The sequence below is a fragment of the Bos indicus genome, chromosome 24, assembly GCF_029378745.1.
Source record: "Bos indicus isolate NIAB-ARS_2022 breed Sahiwal x Tharparkar chromosome 24, NIAB-ARS_B.indTharparkar_mat_pri_1.0, whole genome shotgun sequence".
NCBI lineage: Eukaryota > Metazoa > Chordata > Mammalia > Artiodactyla > Bovidae > Bos > Bos indicus.
The window spans coordinates 1391733-1407182 of NC_091783.1; the positions used below are offsets into that span (position 1 = coordinate 1391733).

The 15450-nt window shown below is 40.1% G+C and overlaps 1 protein-coding gene and 1 non-coding gene across 6 annotated transcripts in view; one reads left to right on the plus strand and one right to left on the minus strand.

Moving 5' to 3' along the window:
- ATP9B (ATPase phospholipid transporting 9B (putative)) overlaps positions 1-15450 on the minus strand; it is a 151452-nt gene that overhangs the window by 117665 nt on the left and 18337 nt on the right. For 4 of the 5 annotated variants that reach the window (XR_011563738.1, XM_019986527.2, XM_070778626.1 and 1 more), the window contains exons 3-5: positions 9309-9459; positions 5448-5561; positions 4495-4603 (exon numbers count right to left, since the gene is read on the minus strand). Coding sequence is in view for 4 of the 5 variants with exons in the window: in XM_019986527.2 (XP_019842086.2) it covers positions 4495-4603; positions 5448-5561; positions 9309-9459 (374 nt within the window). In the remaining variant the exon portion in view is untranslated. Of the gene's footprint in view, positions 1-4494; positions 4604-5447; positions 5562-9308; positions 9460-10376; positions 10581-15450 lie in introns of all 5 variants that reach the window. The other variant, XM_070778625.1, reaches the window with a different exon arrangement.
- On the plus strand, positions 10551-10657 carry LOC139179540 (U6 spliceosomal RNA). Its single transcript, XR_011563908.1, has one exon. It is a non-coding gene; the product is annotated as a U6 spliceosomal RNA (small nuclear RNA).

The following is a 15450-nucleotide window of genomic DNA, read 5'->3' on the forward strand; positions in this document are numbered from 1 at the left end:
ATGCTGTAAAATGCTACAACAGACTAGAGTGAATCACAGAGGAAAGAGCCATCAATGCCATTCAAAGAATAGGTAACTGTGAAACACTAGAAGTTAAGTAGGCAGCATATATTCTTGATAAGAAAATATTTTAAACTATACTCAGCAATAAGCATAAACTCCATTTTTTTACATTCTAAACTTTACTTACCAATCATCTTTAGCAGAATAACCAATCACAAAGCAACATGCCACAGATGGAAGAACACTGGACTTGAGGTCAACAGGTCCAGGATCAAACACAAACTCCACCCAGAAGGATGGCCACTCAGGGCAGACCATTCTGCACAAGCCTCAGGCTGCTCACTGTTCCTGAGACAACGCCAGCCGCCTGGGTGTGCCGTGTGAGTGAGTACAGGGCATTTTCTCTGACACACTCGGGCGTCAAGCAGCACCAGCTGTCATGACTGTCACCCACGTGTGAAATGTCCACTGCTCAGGTCACAGGCAACGATGACCAATTTTTTTAAAAAGGTAAATTTTCATTTGTATTTGAAATGAAACTAGTGAAACTGTCTTAGAGTATTCTGAGTTCAAATAATACAGAATTGTAAAAGATATATACTTCCCTGGTGGCTCAGTTGATAAAGAATCTGCCTGCAATGAGGAAGACCTAGATTCAGTCCCTGGGTCGGGAAGATTGCCTGGAGAAGGGAACAGCAATCCACTCCAGTGTTCTTGCCTGGAAAATCCCACGGACAGAGGAGCCTGACAGGCTACAGTCCATGGGGTCGCAAACAGTTGGACACGACTAAGTGACTAAACCACACAAAAGATACATACCAGTCTGTCTTCCTCAACAGTTTATACTCAGTGAAAATGACATGAAAGCAGCCACTTTAAGGTAAATAATTCAGTGGCATTTAGTACATTCAAAGTATTCTACAACCGACTCTACCAAGTTCCACAACGCGTTCGCCACCGCCAGAGAAGCCCTCGCCCACTGAGGACTGTGCCCCATCCCTGCTTCCCTGGCCACGGCAGCCGCACCTGCATTCTATTAACTTACCTGTTCTGTGAGTTTCAAGAGCGGCATCGCACAATACATGACCTCTGGTACCTGGCTTCTCTCACACAGCATAGCATTTTCAGGGTTCATTCATATTCTGTTATCTATCAGTATTTCATTAACTTTTATTGCTGAATAATTTCCCAGGCTATGAAGAGACCATCAATCCCTCGCCCTTCATCCACTGATAGACAACTGACGTCACCGCCTTCTGCCAACCCTATGTAGTGCTGTGACAAGCAGGGGTGTGTGTGCATCTGCTTGAGCTCCTATCCTTAATTCTAAACTTATCTGGGCAGGTCTTCATTTCGCCTTTACTTCTGAGTGACAGCTTCACTAGATACAGAATTTCTGTTGACAGTTCTCCCTTCTCCAACTCCTTCTGCCCTCCGGTCTCTGATGAGAAGCCTGCAGCATGCTCATCACCATCGAGGACCCTGCCTGGAGCCACCTCTCGAGCTGCTCGCAGGCTGTGCTCGTGGCCCCGGGGTTCAGACCACGTGATGATGCTATGTCTCGGTGTGGGTCTCCATTCTGACCTCCTGGGCTTCAGGGAACTTCCTCAATGTGTAGATTTGTATCTTTTGTCAAAACTGGGGGTCAATGGCCATATCCCTTCACATCTCCCCTCTCCTCCAGCACACACTCCTCTGGGTACCTCAGTACCCCTGACGCTGCCCCACAAGCCTCTCAGGACCTGCTCACTGCTCTTCCTTCTCCTCCCTGCTCCTCAGGCTGGACCATTTTCAGTGACCGGAGGCTCAGGCTCACTGATCTTTCTTCTGCCAGCTCAAGTCTGCTACTGAAAGCCTCTAGTGAGTTTCTCTTTCATTTACTGTATTTTTCAGTACCAGAATTTCTTGCTTTTTTTAAATACTGACATATCTTTACAGATATGCTCTATCTGCCAATATACTGTTCTGGTATCTTTCAGCATCTTTCCACCATCTCCCTTAGCTTCAGAACATAACTGAGGTGGGTGACGTTCATGTTTGTCTAGGAAGTTCAATGTCTGGGCTTCCTCAGAGACAGTTTTTGTTAATGTCTTCTGTGAAATGCATTCTCTGTAATTTTTTGTGGAAACCCAGACATTTTGAGTATTATCATCTGATAACTCAGGAAATGAAATATTTCCACCTTTTGGGTTTGTTCTGCTCTGCTTAGTATATGCTGTAGCCATGTATATCTGGTGACTTTTCTAAACTATTTTTGTAAAGCATGTATTCTATGTCACATGCGGTCTCTCAAGTCTTTCTTATTTTAGCTTATATTCAACCAGTGTTTGAAAGAGATCTCCTTGCATGTGAGGAAAAAGGAGGCTGTGGAGGGAGGAAGCGAAGGGAGCAAGGATGAAGACAGGAGCAGGCACAGCTGCTCACAGCCTTCGCAGACCACGGTTCCGTGCGGGAACCCTGGTCGCAGCTCCGCCTCAGCCTTCACTTCTGCCTGCCCTGAGCCTGCATCCAGCCTTGAGCATGGCTTTCAAACCGCTTCCCCCCCCGCCTTGGGCCAACAGGGGTACTTCAGATTCCCTCCCGATTCTTCCTGCCTGGCTGTGACAGCTAGTGTGTGAGCCCGGCTGTGATATCTCTGCCCGGCTGCTGCGGCTGGACCCCAGCCTAGACAATAAGAGACACCTGCAGCTTTCCAGCTTTCCCACCCAGAGTTGCAGGTGAGGTGAAAGACAGACAAGTCAACTGGGTCAGTCCTTAAGGTAGCCCCCACACAGGTTAGACAAAAAAGATTCACCACAAATAAGTTCTGCTCCGCACTCTTCAGAGTCAGTGTCCAGAGTCCCAAATTAGGATCTGGCTGCTGCCATCTTCAAGAAGGGTGCCATGACGGGGACAGGGTGGAGCAAGGGCAGGTGAAAACACCAAGGAGCTTTCCTACTATTTTCAAGTGGCCTTTTCCTGGATTCAATAATCCCCTAGATGCTGCAAGGCTCTGACGTTTTTCAGAGTCCTGACAAGTTAGCTCTGCCAGGTCTTGATTGATCTGTGGAGCTGCTTACTCTTCATTTTGCTGACATCACTGCACTGTTCATTTGTGAATGATACAATCAGTGCACAGAAACAAATCTCTGCTCAGCCCACATTTCACAATATAAAACAACAGAAAACACAAGCCAAGATCTATACTGTATTCTAAAACAGATGAACCAAAGTTATACCTAATTTACCTGGCCATTCTGGGGAGTCTTTTCCCCAGAACTAAAGCTTACCTTCTTTTTTATACAACACAACTTTCCTCTACCATGCCAATATTTCAAGCATCAAAGCTTTTTAATAATTAATTTTCAATTCAATTGAGAAAGCATAATATTTTCAACAAATGATACTGGGACAACTTGGTATTCACATGCAAAAGAATGTGAAGCGATACCACATACAAAAGGAAAATGGGTCATATACCTGAAGCTCACACAATAAAACTCCTAAAAGAAAATATGGAAGTAAATCTTTGCAACTTTGGGTTGGCAAACTATTTCTTAGATACAACCCGAAATATAAGCAACAAAAGAAAAAAAAACAGATGAACTTGGGACTTAATGAAAATAAAAACTTTTGTGCATCAGGAACACGGTGAAGAAAGAAAAAATACAACCCATAGAAGGAGACAACATAGTTCCAAATCATATATATCCAACAAGGGACTAAAACCCACTCCACTCTGAACTCCGCTTCCAGACAGGCTCCAAGGTTTTATGAATCTTCACGGAGTTTCTCTCTGGCACCTTCTCCTGTCCTCATGCTTATCATAATAGCCTCACACATTCTCTCCCTATCACACTGCCTCTTTTCTACAGTGGACTGAAAACCAAATAAACAACTCTTAACACATAAACCAGACAAGGGTGCAAGCCTGAAGTGAAGGGTGTGGGGGAGCGAGCACACATCGGCTTCCATTTTGGATCGCGACGTCTGTTTCAGGTGCTAGAAGTCCTATTCCCCAAGTATAATTTCAGACCATGGTGCCAGATGTCTGGTCTTGCTGACTGTGTTTAAAACAGATTGCAAAGACAGACTTTAAATGAGACGATGCTATGCTTTACAACGTGTACACGTAAGTGGGGTTTCATGTGTGTCTAGTACACAAGCATTCTATACAAACTGTAACAGAGCATATATGTAACTATATATAAACATATATATATATATACACACACATACACACCTGTGTATGTACATGTGCATGCATGTGTTTATGGGCGTGTGTATACATTTATATTCATATATACATACATACATTCAAACATCGAGAGAATAAAAATCTATCCTGAAATCATATGCATCATACTATTATAGGAAAATTAGTTAGATAACATGTAATTGCATAATACTATTTTCAGTAACAAAACTAAAACGTTTTCTTGCATTTATGCTCAGTCTAGAATGATGATCACATGAACCAATGGTAAACTGGATTAAAAGTGTCTTACTTACCTCTTACTGTAAGCTTGCTGTACAGTTGTGAGTTCACTTCCTTGTCTCGCTGGAAACGCCGAAATTCATCAACTGCTTCTCTCATGATAGTAACAGCCAAGACAAACCCCTTTAAACAAAATAAAACAAAGTATTTGAGAAAATTGGACTTTAGCAAAAAAGGGAAAATTCTTTTACTATTTAGTTTTACTTTTTTCCTTCAATTTATACTAGTTTTGAAGCATACAATAAACAAAAACAAAAAATGACAAAAAGTAATAAACACTACCTAAGGAACACAGTAATGCACTGTGTAAGATTTACAATTCTCACTGTACCCAAAAAAAGTTTTAAAACTCACATCTTAATATGTACTTCAAGTTAAACATCAAAAAACCACCTCCAGTGAGGAGAAAAGAGAGAGAAAACAAAGCAGCAGAAGTCACCTGTGTTTCCTCTGCACAGCTGTGTGGCTGGCTAGGACTGTGGGGTCAGCCTGAGGGCTCCCTATCGAGTGACGTGTGCACACACAGACACGGGCCCCATCCCACTCAGGAGGAAACCCGACAGCCCACCACCCCGTGGGCGCCTCCCACCACAGCCGCACATCCACACGCTCCTGCAGCATGCCAGGGCTTCGTGCAACTGCTGTGCCCTCTGCCTGACACCTACTCTGCACACGACGCCTGCTCTCTCCCAGCATAGGAGGGAGCTGGGCTGGGACATGGAGCTGACCCCCTGGGGCCCGAGAGAACCCCCAGCCCCGCCAGCAAAAGTGCTTTGTAATGTCTCCAGCTGACCTAGCTGGAGGACTGCAGAGGACTCTAGAAACTGTTTAACAAAGTGCAGTGACACACAGCAACAATGTCACATTTCAAAAATCCGATCAATTTCTCTTTTAACCACCTGAACTCTTAAAACTGTATTTTAAATACTTAATAATTTAACGTAATTTCAAAATCTTTTCTTTTTACCAGAGGAGCCCAGTAGGTGTAGAGATACCCTATTTTCAGTGCTGGTACAAACTGTGAGCAGGATACTATCAGGAAATAGAGATTCAGGAAAAATTTGAATTGTTCATATAAAACCTAAAAAGAAAAAGAAAAAAAAATCAATATAATCTCTTCAAGAAAAATCTTTCATACCTTAATTAAAATCAGCATAATATCTAACTGAATTTCCACCAACAGTGAGAATATGCTGAGTCACAATAAACTTAATTTTGACAATGGCTTTCTAATAACTAAACCACAAAAAAGAGCTAAGATTACCTCAAATTATATTTAAAATAAACTGAAAAAAAGGCAGAACTTTCAACTATGTTAAACCTTTTGGTTTTCTGTTTCCTTGTATGCAGTCTTCCACATTCATCTTTCATAAATCTCTACATGCATATCACCCAAGACACACGGGAAAACCTTCCCAATGTTAGTAAGCCATAAATTCAAAAAATCTTTTGCGAAAGTGGTGCAACCTTATATTTACGAAGTGGTAAACACTCAAACATGACAGCCACATTTTCTGAATGTGAACATTACGTAGCTTCACAAAGATCCAGTGAATAAGCAAATCATTTATAGGTATGCATTCACACACATAAAAAAAACACTAATCTCTTGCATTTACTTCCCTCAAAGTGTAAGAAATGAAAATATATAAAAATATGTAAATTATAGACCAATTTTTATGAAGAAAACTACCTGTATATTCTTTATAGTCTCTTGGTAGTTGATCTTAAACAATATTTTCAAATATAAACTAAATTAAAATCATCATTCAATAGCATCTTCTAGGAATGCAAATCCTGTATTTTCATTTTTGTTTCTTAATTCAAACAGAATAATCCTTAAGGAAATCCAAGATCTAGTATATTAACAGACTTCTATTCACAAATGCCTCACTCATTAGATTTAAATTGAAAATCAAAATGGAAAAAAACTCGTGTTTATAGATGGGAATACCTTAAATAGCACACTATAATTATAATGAAACTTACAAACTTGCACATTGTAAATCAAAATCTCCTTGGATGCCATTTTTAAATACAACTTGGAATGCATGGAAATTTTAACAAGGGCAGAGCAATGGGTTAAGTTCTTATTGTTGACTTAAAGAGGCTGGAATCACAGTTTTTATATAATGAAGCTGTATACATCATCACACAATTATGTGTGTGACTGAAAAATCAGTTACATTGATAACACGTTTATATTTATAATCACATTCAATTGCTGTCTAAAATGTTTTGAATCATTTCATAAATTAATCTCAGCAGGAAAGAAAGCTCTCTTTTTCCTCAGTGATTTCTTTAAAATCTCAGTTAGCATAAATTATATCTATTAGCAATTCAGAAATTGCCATTCGTGCTAAAAATGGCATAGAATTCCTACTGTGCAATTACCAAATGTTTCTAAAATACTACATTTTAGATGAAAAGACTAATTTAAGAGATAATCTAAGGAAAAAGTCATTCCCACGGTAACAGTGGTACAGACACATCAACAGGTCTCTTCAGGACAGCCATCCTAAAGGCTGTGTGAACTCATTCAGATCAAAACCTAAGCTGCACTGCCCCCCCTGGACACTGCAATCAAAACTCTATTTCTATTGTCTGCTGAGTGAACTCAGACGGCGTCGGAAAAATGTACAGTATTTAGCCAATCTGGGAGTATTTAATAATTTAAACCTAGGGAGAAAACAGCAGCTTCATTCAATAAAGATGAGAATATTTATCTGCCTGGAAGACAGTTTACATTTTATTGTCCTGACAAAAGAGCAGTCTTTTAATTATGGAGGCATTAGTTTTGCATGTTTTAATAAAGAAGCATATTAGACATCAAGCATCTGACAACAACTGGATGGATGGGGGCGGAGAGTGATGCTAATCAATGCCCAATATAAAGTCAGCATGGTTATTTAAATAAAAACATGAAAGCTAAAGCAGCCCTCATTTCACATAATTGAGTATTTTTTGCAAAATAGCATAAGACCTAATACTGAAAATGTGTTAAAAACTTTGATAATGGAAAGATAATCAGCACCAGCTTTCTTTTGCCTTTAGAAAGATAAATAAATCTATTAAAATAGGGAATGAGGCAAAAATAAATCAACTATTCTAAATACATATAATCTCAGCTTTATAATTTAAGACAAAAACATCACTGGCAATAACAAAAAGTAATAAATATTTAAATTTCAGAATTTAAATTTAGCATAATACCTAATTAAAGATAACTACTGATATAATAATAAAACAAGGCCTGAAATGTATACTGTGAAGTAGAAAATAAATCTAAAAGTGCTTGTAGATATTTTGTTGCTCAATCATGTTTGAGTAAAGTTATTTTTCTTTGACTGTGACAGCCTTCAGTTCAGTTCAGTCACTAAGTTGTGTCTAATTCTTTGCGACCCCATGGACTGCAGCATGCCAGGCCTCCCTGTCCATCACCAACTCTCAGAGTTCACTCAAACTCATGTCCACTGAGTCAGTGATGCCATCCAACCATCTCAGCCTCTGTCATCCCCTTCTCCTCCCACCTTCAATATTTCCCAGCATCAGGGTCTTTTCAAAAGAGTCAGTTCTTTGCATCAGGTGGCCAAAGAATTGGATTTCAGCTTCAGCATCAGTCCTTCCAATGAATATTCAAGACTGATCTCCTTTAGGAGGGACTGGTTGGATCTCCTTGCAGTCCAACGAACTTTCAAGAGTCTTTCCCAACACCACAGTTCAAAAGCATCGATTCCTCAGTGCTCAGCTTTCTTTATAGTCCAACTCTCACATCCATACATGAATAATGGAAAAACCATAGCCTTGACTAGACGGATCTTTGTTGGCAAAGTAATGTCTCTGCTTTTTAATATGCTGTCTAGGTTGGTCATAACTTTTCTTCCAAGGAGCAAGCATCTTTTAATTTCATGGCTGCAGTCACCATCTGCATGGATTTTGGAACCTAAAAAAATAAAGTCTGCCACTGTTTCCACTGTTTCTCCATCTATTTGCCATGAAGTGATGGGACTGGATGCCATGATCTTAGTTTTCTGAATGTTGAGTTTTAAGTCAACTTTTTCACTCTTCTCTTTCACTTTCATCAAGAGGCTCATCTTCTTCTCCTGCGAGAACTCCAAAACCACAACTCCCTGCTGAACAACTGTCGACTAGAGAATGTTGGATCCCACTAAAAAGATACCCCACGTCCAAGGGCAAAGGAGAAGCCCCAGCAAGACGGCAGTAGGGGTGAAATCACATTTAGAATTAAACCCCTTACCCACCAGAGATGCTCAGAGGGCTCAAACAAACCTAGTGTGCAACAGGACCCAGAGACACCCCAGAGACTTGAGCCAGAAATGCGCTTGAGTGACAGCCTTAGCAGGCTTTAAACGTTATATATACAGTCAACATTTCCCTCCAAACAAATACCCAGTCAAAATTTATGACTTATTTTCTGGTAATTTTATTTAGCTTTATTTGATTATTTCTACAATGATATAAATGTGATGTTTATCTGGAACTGAAGGCAATAATCAGACTATAAATTTTCTTGAGTTGAACTCTGATGCTGATGCTGCTGCTAAGTCGTATCAGTTGTGTCCGACTCTGTGCGACCCCATAGACGGAAGCCCACCAGGCTCCTCTGTCCCTGGGACTATGTGGCTATTAATGACATGTATGAAAACAAAAAAAGAAGAAAAAAGTATATGAATTATTTCACAATTATTTGAAATATCCATGGTTCAAAGGTCTCTGATTTGGATATGACAGAATTAACGAGAGAAAAAAAATGAGAACAAAGTAATCTCCAACATCCAGTGCATTTTCAAGAATTTAACAATCTTACCCCAGGTATAAAGGTAAATATATTATATTTCTGATTTTTTATAGAATTTCTGGGATGTTTTTCTTCACACTTTTCCGGACATCCAAGCCACACCGTACGAGCTTTCAATTCTCTCTTTCTTTGACAAATATTTATCAGCCAGTCACAGCAACTGCATGAAACAAAAGATACGTGTTGTGTATGCTTTTCTAAATGTTTTACAATTAATTCTAAATATCTAGAGCCAATATTGTTTCTGTATTTACCAGACACCAATGGCTTATTTACTGTTAAATAGTAAGGACTTTCTTAAAACGGGTCAGCTATATTAATTTAAATTTGACATAAAAGTACTGAAAGAGCTTATACAAGTGTGTGATGACTCCTGGAACCTCAGGGAGATTGCCTTCCCTGTTTAGACCCTCTCACTGGCAAAATAAAACCACTAACATTCTGAAGCAGTCAATGCTGCATATACTGAGAAGAGTCACCATATGTTACTCGTAATTCTCAATACACCACTGAGTGATTCTGACAAAGGCTCTTAGACGTCAATTGATTAAAACGTGACCATCCTCGTTTTGTCTTAGGTAGTCACTTTTTTCCTTCTTTAAAAGATGACTTTTCTAGTAGCATTAATATAAAATTAAGACTTATGACTCAATGCAATATCCTGAAAGGATACCAACATTTAATGGACTATTCAAATGGTAATAAAAGCTTGACTATATTTTCATATAGTTACCTTCACCTATGAGGTACAGATTTTAATGTAAATCTACCCTTGTTGCTCCAATAGTGCCAGGGCTCCAGGGATACAAACTCGTCCCCTTCCTGGGACGACCCCCTCGTCTACTCAACCATTATACTTGAGTAGAGCATATAAGCCTTCTAGTGGGAGAACTTTTCTTAAAATACTTCAGAAAATGATGAAAAGGTATCAAATTCATCTTTATTAAGCATAAAATAATCATGAATTTAAACTGCAGTATTAACAATTCAGTTTAAAATTTCCAAAATGTAGAGAAAGACTCTCAATGGTTTATTTAGGAAGGGAAGTTGAAGCCAAGGATAGAACAACAGACCCACCAACCAGGAGGAGGCAGACACGCCCAACTTCACTCTGACCAAGTTAACATGACAATGCCAGTCTTAGAAGGCGTGACAGTGAAATGAGGGTGACACAACTGGACTCAGGTCCAATTCACTGCAGGTCCTCCCTCTACTCCAATCCTTCTGAGGTGATTCTTTAATCACTTTACAGTGCTCGCTTCAGCAGCACACATGCTAAAACTGGAAACATACAGAAAAGGTCAGCATGGCCCCTGAGCAAGGACAACATGCAGATTCATGAAGCATACCACATTTAAAAGAGAAAAAAAAATCACTATCAAACACAGAACACTTAGATGTGCTGTATGAGGGAATACGCTAGGTGTTTAAATTGCGATGAGTTTATTCCTCCTGAATATCCACCAGGTTCCTGGCTGTGCTCAGAAAACCTTAGGTCTGGAAGGAGGCAGAGAGCTCAGTGCTTCCCTGAGAGATATGGGCCTTGTGCCAGGAGCTCATGTGGACCTTGTGATGTCACAGGTGACTTCATAGAGCTTCCCCAACCCCTACTTTTTCACTATTAGTAGCAGAGTGTCATGAATAACTTACTTACATGTTGGAAGTCTAGGAACCTTAGTTTTTTTTTATACAGAGTTATAGAGAAAAAAATAAACTACTGAATATGTGTTTTTAGCCTTCTGTTTTTAGCTCTCCTACCTTATAGTTCATTCGCTCAGTCGTGTCCGACTCTTCGAGACCCTGTGGACTACAGCATGTCAGGCTTCCCTGTCCATCACCAACTCCTGCAGCTAGCTCAAATTCATGTCCATCAAGTCAGTAATGCCATGCAACCATCTTATCCAACCTTACAACACTGTCACAAAAACTTACTGTCTAATAAAGCATCCATTCTCCACATGTGGCTATTTTAGTGTGAATTACTTACTACTTAGTAAAATAAAAGGTCCAGTTCCTCAGTCACACTATCCACATTTCAAGGATTCAACAGCCACCTGTCCAGTGACTAGCATATTGATCACCAAAGATCAAGCATATTCCCAGCATCCCAGGGAAGCCGTGGAGCAGGGCTGGTGGACACAGAACATGCTGCGGGCAGCATGGCAGCTGGGACAATGGTCCTCGGCGGTGTACACTTCAGATACAGGAGAAACCCTCCAGGAATGCATTCAGATATGAATTTTTTATTCTGAAACACATAACTATCTAATCTAATGGCTTAATGTGCAAAAAGTCAGACAAGTCTTAAGATGAACAAAGGATAGCCAAGCTCAATGTTTGAAAAAATAAATATAAAACTGAAAAAATGTGGATTTTCCAGAGTTTATGTTGGTATCAACATGGTCTACCGGTAAAAGGCTCTTAAGTGTAAAACCACTGTCTTCGTCACATGACACTGTAAACATCTACTAGAATAAAATCCTCAGTATCGACACCACTATCAGCAGCGCATGAAATTAACATCCCAGTAACTCCCAAACTGTCGTGCCCTATAAACTCTAAATTAAATACCAAAGGCTAAAAACACATATTCAACAGTTTATTTTTTCTCAATAATCCTGTATAGAAAAAACTAAGGATCCTAGACTTCCAAAATATAACTAAATTATTCATAACACTCTGCTACTAATAGTGAAAAAGTGGTGGTTAGGGAGTTGTTATAAAGTCCAAGAGATGTCAAAAAGGAGACGGCAAGAGTGAACATCAACATATTAGGAATCAGCAAACTAACATGGACGGGAATGGGTGAATTTAACATTATATCTACTACTGTGGGCAAGAATCCCTTAGAAGAAATGGAGTGGCCATCATAGTCAACAAAAGAGCCTGAAATGCAGTACTTGGGTGCAATCTCAAAAGCAACAGAGTGATCTCTGTTCATTTCCAAGGCAAACCATTCAATATCACAGTAATCCCAAGTCTATGCCCTGAGCAGTAATGCTCAAGAAGCTGAAGCTGAACAGTTCTATGAAGACCTACAAGACCTTCTAGAACTAACACCCCAAAAAGATGTCCTTTTCATTATAGGAGACTGAAATGCAAAAGTAGGAAGTCAAGAAACACCTGGAGTAACAGGCAAATTTGGCCTTGGAGTACAAAATGAAGCAGGGTAAAGACTAATAAAGTTTTACAAGAGAACACACTGTTCATAGGAAACACTCTCTTCCAACAACACAAGAGAAGACTCTACACATGGACATCACCAGATGGTCAATACCGAAATCAGACTAATTATATTCTTTGCAGCCAAAGATGGAAAAGCTCTATACAGTCAGTAAAAACAAGACTGGGAGCTGACTGTGGCTCAGATCATGAACTCCTTATTGCCAAATTCAGACTCAAATTGAAGAAAGTAGGGAAAACTACTAGATCATTCAGGTATGACCTAAATCAAATCCCTTACGATTATACAGTGGAAGTGAGAAATAAATTCAAGGGATTAGATCTGACAGACCGAGTGCATGATGAACTATGGACGGAGGTTCGTGACACTGTACCGGAGATAGGGATCAAGACCATTCCCAAGAAAAAGAAATGCAAAAAAAGCAAAATGGCTGTCTGAGGAGGCCTTACAAATACCGTGAAAAGAAGAGAAGCGAAAAGCAAAGGAGAAAAGGACCAATATACCCATTTGAATGCAGAGTTCCAAAGAAAAGCGAGGAGAGATAAGAAAGCCTTCTTTAGTGATCAATGAAAAGAAATTGAGGAAAACAACAGAATGGGAAAGACTAGAGATCTCTTCAAGAAAATCAGAGATACCAAGGGAACATTTCATGCAAATATGGGCTCAATAAAGGACAGAAATGGTATGGACCTAACACAAGCAGAAGATATTAAGAAGAGGTGGCAAGAATACACAGAAGAACTATACAAAAAAGATCCTCATGACCCAGATAATCACGATGGTATGATCACTCACCTAGAGCCAGACATCTAGGAATATGAAATCAAGTTGGCCTTAGAAAGCATCACTAAGAACAAAGCTAGTGGAGGTGATAAATTCCAGTTGAGCTATTTCAAATCCTGAAAGATGATGCTGTGAAAGTGCTGCACTCAATATGCCAGCAAATTTGGAAAACTCAGTAGTAGCCACAGGACTGGAAAAGGTCAGTTTTCATTCCAATCCCAGAGAATGGCAGTCCCAAAGAATGTTCAAACTACTACACAATTGCACTCATCTCACACGCTAGTAAAGTGATGCTCAGAAGTCTCCAAGCCAGGCTTCAGCAATACATGAACCATGAACTTCCAGATGTTCAAGCTGGTTTTAGAAAAGGCAGAGGAACCAGAGATCAAATTGCCAACATCTGTTGGATCATGGAAAAAGCAAGAGAGTTCCAGAAAAACATCTATTTCTGCTTTATTGACTATGCCAAAGCCTTTGACTGTGTGGATCACCACAAACTGTGGAAAATTCTTAAAGAGATCGGAATACTAGACCACCTGACCTGCCTGTTGAGAAACCTGTATGCAGGTCAGGAAGCAACAGTTAGAACTGGACATGGAACAACAGACTGGTTCCAAATAGGGAAAGGAGTACGTCAAGGCTATATACTGTCATCCTGCTTATTTAATTTATATGCAGAGTACATCATGAGAAACGCTGGGCTGGAAGAAGCACAAGCTGGAATCAAGACTGCCAGGAGAAATATTAATAACCTCAGATATGCAGATGACACCACTCTTATGGCAGAGAGCGAAGAACTAAAGAGCCTCTTGAAAGTGAAAGAGGAGAGGGAAAAAGTTGGCTTAAAGCCCAACATTCAGAAAACGAAGATCATGGCATCTGGTCCCATCACTTCATGACAAATATATGTAACAGTGGAAACAGTGAGAGACTTTATATTTGGGGTCCAAAATCACTGCAAATGGTGACTGCAGCCATGAAATGAAAAGAGGCCTACTCCTTGGAAGAAAAGTTATGACCAACCCAGACAGCATATTAAAAAGCAGAGACATTACTTTGCCAACAAAGATCCATCTAGTCAAGGCTATGGTTTTTCAAATAGTCATGTATGGATGTGATAGTTGGGCTATAAAGAAAGCTGAGCGCCAAAGAATTGATGCTTTTGAACTGTGGTTTTGGAGAAGACTCTTGAGAGTCCCTTGGACTGCAAGGAGATCCAACCAGTCCATCCTAGAGGAAATCAGTCCTGAATATTCATTGGAAGGACTGATGCTGAAACTCCAATATTTTGGCCACCTGATGCGAAGACCTGATTCTTTTAAAAAGACTCCGATACTGGGAAAGATTGAAAGTGGGAGGAGAAGGGGATGACAGAGGTTGAGACGGTTGGATGGCATCACTGACTCAATGGACATGAGTTTGAGTAAACTCCGGGAGCTGGTGATGGACAGGGAGGCCTGGCGTGCTGCAGTCCATAGGGTCACAAAGAGTCGGACACGACTGAGTGACTGAACTGAACTGATGAAGTCCAGTGGTGTCGCCAAGATTAAATAAGTGGACAAAAGCCTGGGGTGCTACCAGAACTGCCACTGGATTATGCAGACAGAAGACAGCGAGAGAGACAGGTGCTACCAAGTAAAGAACATACTTGTAATCAAAAAGTACATGTAAGTCTTAGGGAGTTGTAGAGCTAAGGCAGAAGGTACACATGAGCGATTTTTGAAGGCAAAGAAACAAGAGTAAAATACACTGGTAAATACTGGTGAGTGAGAAGGAGCAGCAGAGAGCTGCCCCTGGAACAAGTCAGGAGCCTGCACCCAGAACAAGGGCAGGGGCCCAGAAGGCTACCTCAATGACTCATCACTCTGAAGACACTTTCCCATTTATATGCAAATTGAAACTAAATTCAGTAATGCACAAAGTATCCTTTTTACTTAAAAACACTTTAGGATTAGTAACTTTTCACAGATGCCTCTACAATCAAAGTAGTGCTCCAATATTAAATAAAGTATCTACATACCAAGATCCCATCTTCTAAAATTTTAAGTGACCATAATTAGGTAACTTCCAATATTTAGAGCTTCCTAAATAAACAAATAAATATTCCATCCATCAAGTATCTTCAGTCACCAAGCCAGAAGCAATTGGGCACTCACGTCCTCCTCTAAGACCTGCATTTTCCCA